Source organism: Malus domestica, chromosome 17 (genome assembly GCF_042453785.1).
Source record: "Malus domestica chromosome 17, GDT2T_hap1".
NCBI lineage: Eukaryota > Viridiplantae > Streptophyta > Magnoliopsida > Rosales > Rosaceae > Malus > Malus domestica.
The window spans coordinates 15915401-15925220 of record NC_091677.1 but is presented as its reverse complement, the minus strand read 5'-3'; the positions used below and the strand labels follow the sequence as shown (position 1 = coordinate 15925220).

Genomic DNA, 9820 nt, shown 5'->3' with positions numbered 1-9820 from the left:
ATAAGCTGTGGAAAATCAACAATTGGAGGAATCCAGAAAATCCTCCAACCCAGTTCAAGATCAAAGCTGTGGAAAGTCAACAAGCGCAACAAAATACGTGCCGATTCACCCACTACCAAAGCCAAAGATCATCTACCACATGAAGCTCCTTGTGGTCCAATTTCAACCTTCAAGATCAAGCCTCGACGGCCCTTGAAGAAATTTCAAACAAAGTTCAAGATCAAGCCTCAACGGCCCTTGAAGAAATCTCAAGCCCAATTCAAGATCAAGCCTCAACGGCCCTTGAAGAAATCTCCAGCCCAATTCAAGATCAAGCCTCGACGGCCCTTGGATCGACATCTACAGTAAGGGACTTCAAAACGCATCTCCTACACGTGACAAGCACATGTATACGACGTGCCTTGAAGTGGGGGCATTTGTAGACATCGAAATTTCGGTAAATAAATGTTGACCGATAAATCAAAGTGTCAACGCTCATGTATTGCATAAATTTTACACGTAGCATGTGACTCAACGAAAATTGAAATGAGTTGGAAAAGTCATCAAATAAGACACATGTCAACACCTGGCAGAAACGACTTATTTCATCTGGGATATTATATTCAAAATTAGGCCTTGGAAAATTCTATAAATACAAGCCCATTTCATTCATTTGGGGGAACCAAAATCATTAGGCAAAACTCTTGAAGCTCTGAAGCTCTGAAACTCCGAAGCTCTCAAGCATCCAGGTTCCCGAAGAATCAAGAAAGCGTTCTTCGTTCATCGTTCATCCTAAGATCAAGCCCCAACGGCCATTTGGATCAACAATCATCCACCAATTCAAGATCAAGCCCCGACGGCCCTTGAAGAAAGTGTTCTTCGTTCTTCGTTCTTCGTTCATTGTTCTTCCAAGATCAAGCCCCGACGGCCCCTTGAATCAACCATCGTTCTTCCAAGATCAAGCCCCGACGGCCCTTGAAGAAAGCACCATCGTTCATCATCCGTTCATCCAAGATCAAGCCCCAACGGCCCTTTGGATCAACAACGTCGACAAATCCACAAATCCAACCGTTCTTCAAGATCAAGCCCAAAACTCCTTGAAGATCCGTTCATCACTGTTCTTCAAAATCAAGCCCAAAAGCCCTTGGAGATCCGTTCATCACTGTTCTTCAAAGATCAAGCCCAAAAGCCCCTTTGAAGATCCGCTCAAATCCACCTTCAAGATCAAGTCCACGGCCCTTGAAGAACGTTCATCCTTAGATCAAGCCCAACGGCCCTTTGGATCAATCACACATCCACAAATACACACCTTACGGAGATCGAATCAGAGGATCAAAATAGAGAGAGATTGTAACCCAAAATCATCAAAACACAAATATTTGTTTGTGCGCGTTGTTCTTGTCTCTTTCGTTTCAGGAATTTTCCGTGTTCACAATGGCATCATCTCAGATTCTCAATCACATATCTTAGGTTTTCACCATTTGACAACCTTGTCATTATTGATGCTGACTTTACCATGTCTGAATATTTAATAGTTGCATATAAGGATTCTTCTGGCTTTTTTGATTAATCTAGAGTTGTAAACGAGTCGGGTTTATTGGGTTTGAGTTTGGGTCAATTTGGCCTGTTAACTTAACGGGTCACCCAAACCGGACTAGTTAAGCTAATGGGTCACCCGTTAACAATTATTATTATTATTAATTTTTTTTTACATAAAGTTTATTTTTTGTTGTTAAAATTTTACTGAAATTACTTAAACATCCTCAACTAACAAGTGCTAACAGGTTTTAACGGGTCTAACGGATTGATCCAAAGTGACCCATTATTTAACGAGTTGTTAATGAGTTCACCCGTTAGCGATCCGACTTGTTAAGCATCTACTCATATACTAATATTAACGGATCGAGTCGGGTTAACGGATCAGATCCAAAATGCCAAGTCTATCGGTGAGAAGAGAAATGTTTAATGGTCCAAGAGAAACAATAGATTATTTGTTATCTTGTAACTCACGAGAAAGGCGAGCCAACTTGGACTAAAAGACAAGACATTTCTAGAGATTGTTTATCGGATGAGAGGATGGAGGACAAGGCATAAGATTAATTTAGACTTGACATTTTGGACCCAACCCGTTAACCCGACCCGTTAATATTAGTATTTGCATGGATGCTTAACGGGTCGAGTTGTTAATGGGTTGGGTCGTTAACGGGTGAACTCGTTAACAATCCGTTAGACCCGTTAGAACCCGTTAGACCCGTTAGAACCCGTTAGTACTCGTTAGTTGATGATGTTTAAGTAATTTCAGTAAAGTTTTAACAACAAAAAATAAACTTTATGCAAATAATAATAATAATAATAATTGTTAACGGGTGACCTGTTAGCTTAACGAGTTGGGTTCAGATGATCCGTTAGCTTAATGGGTCGGATTCGGATGACCTGTTAACTTAAGGGGTCGCAGTAAACCCGACCAAAACCTAATAAACCCGACCCATTTACAGGTCTACTCACCGATGATGAGGAATTGTCGGCCATGGATGTTGCCCAAGGAATAGCCGCCGAGGCAATTGATCATGAGTTTTAGGAGGAAGATGACTAGGATGATGGCTAGATAGTATGTTGCTGCTAATAGTTAATATAGTTTAGGTTAAGGGGAGTCTTAACTTTTGGGAGAGTACAAATGGACTGTATTTTCATTATGGCTAGTCAATGTTTCTAGTCAGATATGAGTCAAATTTCAGAGTTATATAGGTCATTTACGCTTCTCAATTTGTAAGAAATGCTATTTTCTATGATGACATGACATCATCTCAGTCACATATCTTAGGTTTTCACCATTGACAACTTTGTCATTACTTATGTTGACTTTACCATATCTGAATATTTCAGAGTTGCATATAAGGATTCTTCTGCCCCTTTTAGTTAATCTTATACCTTGTCCTCCATCCTCTCATCTGGTAGCTCAATGTCAAGAAATGTCTTGTTTTTTAGTCCAAGTTGGCTCGCCTTTCTCGTGAGTTACAAGATAGAAAATAATCTATTGTCTCTCTTGGACCATTAAACATTTCTCTTCTCACCAACGAGGAATTGCCGGCCATGTATGTTGCCAAGGGCAGAGCAGCCAAGGCAATTGATCATGAGTTTTAAGAGGAAGATGACTAGGATGATGACCAGACAATATGTTGTTGCTAATTCAGTTTAGGTTAAGGGGAGTCTAACCTTTGGGAGAGTACCTTTTTGTGAAAGCACATCTTATAAGAGAGTGTAGGTTTTTGATGAGAACACTAATTTTGGAGAAGCGGGTTTCCTTTTAGGACTTTGTGTTAAAAGTTGTATTTTCTCATTCCTATTTTGCGGTTTTTCTATGATTTGTGCTTTACTTGAGATTGTTTACATGACTTGGTGCTTACTTGTTGCTAGTTTACTCTTACCAGTTTGAGTTGGTCTATCATACAAATTTAGGTTCATGCTAGATTTCTTGTAGTCATATATCAACGTGATAAGCCTAAGTTTCCATGTGATATTCTAACATGACACTTTGTCTTCCTATGACAAAATGAAAGAGAAAAATGTTGAATTTAATGTTGATTTATAACCCTTGATAAATTTCATTGTCTCTTTTCAAGAATTGTTCTTGAGTGTGATGTGTGAAGTTATTTTTATTTTGGGTTGTTTTGTCACAGAAGCTAAATGGAGAGATTGTGAAGTCTGTATTTGACTTTCCTTGTCAAAGTTGTAATCTTTTATCACATAAGTTCTTTAGATCAATTTACTCTAGTTTAGACTTTAGGTATTTGTTGAATTTTGAGATGTTAAAGATCAAAGTGCAAACGGATGTGATTCAACTCAAATTAAGTTGGTACATGCATATGCATTTCACGTTTAAAATTTTAGACATGAGCTGACACACACATTTTAAGAAAATCCATATAGACTAGTCTGCCACCTTTCAGATCGCTTTTACACTTAACAAGTGTCTTGTGGTATACTTGGCTGCTGCAAACAAAATATCTTTGGTTTATTAGTGTTGTATGGAGCTACTTGGCTCTTTTGGTTAGAGAACTCATATTTTCAAGAGTATTTTATGCTTCTGGAGCCTCCTATCTGTGTTCTTCTTCAATCCTAGCGCAAACTCCTTTTTCATGCATTAAATCTTGTGCTAACTCACCGACATTATTTATTAAAAAAAAGGTTTGCTTTGTTCGTAGTGTAAACTTTACTTTCAAATCTCATACATACCTTGGTGTTTCACGAGCAAGCAATTATTTTTCACTAGCGAGCAATTGAGATTTAATCAAACTACTTGGATTTCGTATCAACTGGTTTTTGTTGTCCTTTGTATATTGGAATAAAACAACTTTTGCAGAACCCAGCATCGTGAAAAAAATAAAGTAAAAAAGGAACTAAAAAAATTAATGGCAAGGGGGCTACTATACATTGAATATTACAACAAAACTGTGAACATATCTGTGGTTTATTATTTACAAACTAAGAACAAACAATCGTCGCTAATGTGAAAACATGTCAGTTGGTCAATACTGTGTGCCGACCTACCTCCTTGCACTCAAGTTCGAGTCCTCGTTCCCGGAAGATAGGCTCCTCTCACTTTATCTAGGGGGGAGGAGGAACAAGCATGCTACCAACACCCATATACACTTCAGCAAATTCTTCATCGTTTTTAGCCAACATTTCTCTTAAGCTACACTCAATATTTCTTCCCTTCAGCACCCAGTATCTTGGTTTTATCCTCTTTTCCAATGAATAACTGAAGTACCTTGGATACCCTACCAAATCCGTCACCGGTTTCTCCATTGTGTTTATCAGGAATTCAAGCTTCGGACTCAAAACCTCTTCAATGCTATACCCGAGTAAAGGTGAAAATTTGCGGACCATGAATGCAATATCCCTCCGCGACAGCCCTTTCTTCATCAAATAATTCATCCTGCCCACCAAATTCTCCACTTTAGTCCATGATACAACATATTAGTTCTCATTTCACAAAGAACTGGATAGCCGCAAATTATAAATGAAAAGAGCACTACCGAGGAAGTAGAGTTCTATCAGTGTCAGCGACAAGAAGCTCTGGGTACTTTTTGATAATCCGAGGAAGGTGGGGTTTGGAAACACCGATACTAGCAAGAAATTCAAGCTTCCTATTGAGAGTTTTGGCAATGCTGGCAGCGAATATTTCAGGACAGCGGCCCAGTATGCTCCCAACTGTTTCTTTATCAAATCCTAGATCTTCCACAAACGAAACTACCTGTAAAAACAGTTATACCAGTTAAAACTGGACTCAAGAAACTGTGTCACATATACACATGGTTCCCAAAGTCTTCACAGAGAAAGTGGTAAAGTATATCGTAATGCAGTGTATTGGATTAGATTAACCCTCTACTGTGGGACCAACTTGAAATGATGGGTAATTCGACTAGGTCACATAACAACATGCATACTACAAGCCAAACCTGCACTGGGGATTCTTGGCTGTGTTCCCCATTCTTCACCATAGTTGGACCAATGTTGATTACATTAAGTAAGTGAGACCAAGCCAGATATTATGAAATATGGTCAGGGTGATTTCAGGGTATTTAAAGTATGTATCAGTTTTAACTTCTCTGCAGTATCATGTTTAAAAACAAAACTTAACAGCGTTTACGCATTCTGGGCATCTGTCACGGGGTGGTATATTGTGGACACTACCGTAGTCTACCATAAAATTTGCAAACTCAGCACATTCACAAGGGCATCCTAATGGTTTCAAATACAGTATATTCTTTTTAAAATTTTGTGCCGGTTCAACGTATTCTTTTATGGCCATTCAATGAACCAAGCAGTATGGGCTAACAATATAAAGCATGAAACTGGAAGAAGCGTATGTGGCACTGTATCACCAAACAAATTCCTGGTATTTCAAATTCCATGGAAATATATGAAATAGCCATACAAGTATGATCTTCACTGAACATCTAAACAGGAAGAAGTCACGAGGTAATGTTCATGAATATATGGAAAACATTTATAACATTTTGTGAAAATATGAATTGAACAAAAATTAGCTACCTGAAGAAATTCTTGAGGTTTCCGTATCAATAGCTGAGGACTCTTGGAGATGACCTGACCCAACTTCTTGTTTCTAATACCCAATTCACCTATCTCTTCAACCATCAATGTTAGCATGCTGGTTGAGCAACCCAAAATATGAGGCCAGCTTCTAATTGCACGACCAACACTCATTTTTGGTACCTGTTATGAAGCATAATTCACAATTAGCACTTAAAAGAAATATGCCAATCGTCATTCTTGTTGGAAAATTTAGCCAGAATGAAAGCACGAGCTAGGTGGATACCATACCTTCTCCGACTCAAAGAAAGAAGAAACCTTCTTGAAGTTCTCTTGAATGCTCGTAGATATAATCCACGGATATTTAATCAACATTTTACCAACATCTTTCTCTTCCACACCAACCTGCACAAGATACATGAAGTGCTCAATCATAGGCAGCCAAAGGTGTTCCCACAATGTAATGAATTCCATTCTTGAACCACATAATTTATAGCAAGAGAAAAATGTATAAATCCTACTTCATAATTCTATTTCATGACAATTTACGGATAATCTCAGTAAAGTTTGCCATGCTACTGATCATAACATTTCATAAATCTATAGGTGCACAGGTGAGAGAGATCATGTATTTTTATCATTCAGAATGCTGAATAAATAAGCAAGTTTTTGGTAACTGTATAGTTGAAGTCGTATAAGTTACATAATTTTTCTGCGCGTAAACTAAGATGAAGACAAAGCAGAGCTGAAGCTGGCAGTACCTCTTTAAAAGCAAGCACTCTCGTTTTGATGACTTTAATGTTGCAAAAAATAACAGGTGGAAATAACAGAAATATGTTTCTCATGCATTCTCTAGGAACTCCAATATTTTCAAGATATTCCACAAAAGGTCTCACGTGAGGGTCCAAGGACAATAAAAGAAGACGTGGAAATGATTCAATTAAGCAACGGAAAGCAGCATCTCCAGAGCCCAACATATCCAGACCTCCACGCCTTGCTGCAATCTGTAGCATGAAATGAAAAATCAACCAAAAAATAAGAAAAAGTCATCCAGATACACAATTACACATGAAAATTAATCTTTAAGTAACAAAGAAAAGAAATAATAGTAACTTGCAGTTTGACATTCATGCACTACTAAGATTTGAGAGAGACATACCAGACCTTTTCAAAAAAGGAAAGGGTTTGTTGCAAGTCTTCATCAATGGGAATTGACAAGTGCATCATCATACGACGAGCATTTTTCCCAATGAGCCCCCCATCACTACTGTCAGAAAAGAATATTTTCTTCACATAGTTAACCTATAAGCCAAATACAAAATAAGAAACCATTTTGCAACAGATTTAAACGATAATTTCACTTCTGCATTCATATGTTGGGGAATCAATACCAAATTCCTGCTCTTCGTACATTTCACAAGTTTTTCATTTCATAAGCTATAGTGGTTCTAGTTCAACTTTATTACTGAACTCTCAAATTCATAACTGTAATTTCATGTGCTGTGCAGAGACTAATCAGGGTGCATCTTCTCAAAGCTTGTAATATCATCTAACCTACCATTTTCTTTCATACCTCCCAGTGAGCAAAATATCACCAGCTTAGAACATAATAAAGAAAGCACAATTATGCTAATAATGCAGAACCTCGTAACCTTGAACAAATTTGGTTCTCATTGTATGTCATATCAAAACCCTTCTTGGGGAACACATAGATTACGTTCTAAACTTGAATAGATAATTGTGTTGTAGTACAGGATACTGAGTGTCCATAAGAGGCCATGCCATAGATAAGCCATCAAAATCGAAGAACATGTCATCACTTCCTACAACAAGTATGCTTAACAAAGTTTTGCCTTCCTTTGTTGTACTATATCAATAACATTCTGTTTCCACTACTCTAGACAGTTTCTGACAAATTGTCCTAAAATCGCTAGTTCACAATTATCAAAATCTGGATTATCCTAAAAGAAACCGATAAGTTCACCAACATATAATCAGAATAAATACGCTTCAATTGAACAAACTTCTAACAAATCATCAACAAAACAAAAAAATAACGAATTGCAATGCCATTACCTTCTCAATAAGCCCCGGAAGCGTCTCTGCTGATAAATGCCTGGCAACATTCATAGCCGAAGACAGACTCAACCCAACCGCACCCTCCAAAAACGCAACCTTTCCATTGTCACCTTTCTCCTTAGCCATTAACCTCACCTTCTCTTTAAACCCACCCAATTCTCTCCCCTCCTTCTCCCACTCTCCCCACGTTCCCAGCTCATCCAACTCTACAACCCCATCAACCAACATCCGCAAATACCTCGGCGAATTCGACAAAACAACGGTAGCTTCCGCCTCAGAAGCTCCAAATTCTTGAAGAAGCTCCAAAAGGGCTTCTTGCGCAGTTATTATCTGCTCCGGCTGGTGGTCCGGCGGTGGCGTAGGGCTGTTGGGTGGCGAGGAAAACAGGGGGCGGTGGAGATTTTGGTGGGTTTTGGAGGGTTTCTGTAAAAATTGGATCCTGGGTTTGTGGTTGAGGTAGAGACTGAGAGTGAGAGTGGGATTTGAGGGGTTGGGGAGAAGGGGTGATGGGATTGCGGGGATGTTTGGTGACGAGGATAGTCTGAAAGTTATGGTGAAGGTTGTGGGCATCGAGAGGAATTTGGATGAGGAGGACATGGTCGGAGGAATTAAGCATCCATACATGGAAAAGAAAACGTATTTTCTTCTTAAACCCTAAAACCCTGAAACTCTAAAGAGAAAGCTCTCATCTTTTTCTTTTGGATTTAAGGATTGGTTTGGTATTGCTGTCCTTTGAAAAAAAACTGCTGTTAGTGCTGTGAGAATAAGCGGCTGCGAAATAAATCAGCAGAGTGTTTGGTAAATTTTTTTTGTAAAAGTGCTTTTGAAAAAAAAAAACAGTCTGATAGTAGATCTTTTAATTAAAAGAGCACTATAGCTTCGTGTACTTTGAAAAAAGCCAGTTTTCCAAAGCTGCAAATAGCAGCTTCAGCTTTTTCCTTTGATTTCAACTTATTCTCACAACAGCTTCCAAAATAAGCCTTTTTTTTTTTCAATTTACCAAACGCCTAAAACTCTCACAGTTTTTTTTCATGGATGTTTTTTTTTTAAGCACCTCACTCTCAAACCACCTCTAAAGCTTGAGTTAAAAAGGAAAGCTCACTTGTGTTATAACTTTCGCGGTACATGGTCACATGGTGGTGGAATGAGAAAAAGTTGAACAATATTTTTCTACATACTAATGAGTAAAGTTTGTATTTTTAAGTTTGTACTTATAATCGGAATTGTTTATAATTTATTCCGTAAAGGTAACATTTTTAGAAGAGTGAGCTGAGTTTTGTATCATATTTTCTGTTTGGGAAAAAAACTGTTTACTACCCTCATGTTTCGTGGTTTTCAACATTTAGTACATAAATTTTTTTTCGTCCCAGAATCATACCTAAAGTGTAAATTTTGGGACAGTCTCATACATCCGTTAGTCAAACTGTTAAGTGTTCTATTAACTGTAACGTAGCGCCCATGTGGACAATGACTGGGCGCCACGTGGGTCACCACATGGATTTTTTTTTTTAAAGAAGGGGTTTTCACTTTTTTTTAGCGGTTCAAAAATTTTTTCCCACAAAAAATTTTGAATTTTTTTTTCTTTTTTTTTTTCTTCTTCTTCTTCTTCTGGGCAGAATCAATTTTTTTTCTTTCTTCTTCTTCTTCCTCCTCCTTCTTCTTCCTTCTTCTTCTTCTTCTTCTTCCTCCTCCTTCTTCTTCTTCTGGA

The 9820-nt window shown here is 38.1% G+C and overlaps 1 protein-coding gene across 3 annotated transcripts; it reads right to left on the bottom strand.

The window, feature by feature from the left end:
• Positions 1 to 4385: 4385 nt before the first annotated feature.
• LOC103405399 (transcription termination factor MTEF1, chloroplastic-like) lies at positions 4386 to 8820 on the bottom strand. Of its 3 annotated transcripts, none has more exons than XM_029097662.2 (7): positions 8110 to 8820; positions 7198 to 7335; positions 6795 to 7037; positions 6325 to 6438; positions 6034 to 6216; positions 5016 to 5233; positions 4386 to 4915 (listed from the first exon to the last, which is right to left on the bottom strand). In XM_029097662.2, exons 1-7 carry the CDS (start codon positions 8734 to 8736, stop codon positions 4585 to 4587), a joined length of 1854 nt encoding a protein of 617 aa, XP_028953495.2. In that variant the 5' UTR covers positions 8737 to 8820; the 3' UTR covers positions 4386 to 4584. The 3 variants fall into 3 exon arrangements, with proteins under 3 accessions (XP_028953495.2, XP_028953497.2, XP_028953496.2); XM_029097664.2 differs by having other exon boundaries at positions 7198 to 7297; positions 8110 to 8761; XM_029097663.2 differs by having other exon boundaries at positions 7198 to 7300; positions 8110 to 8368.
• Positions 8821 to 9820: the final 1000 nt, after the last annotated feature.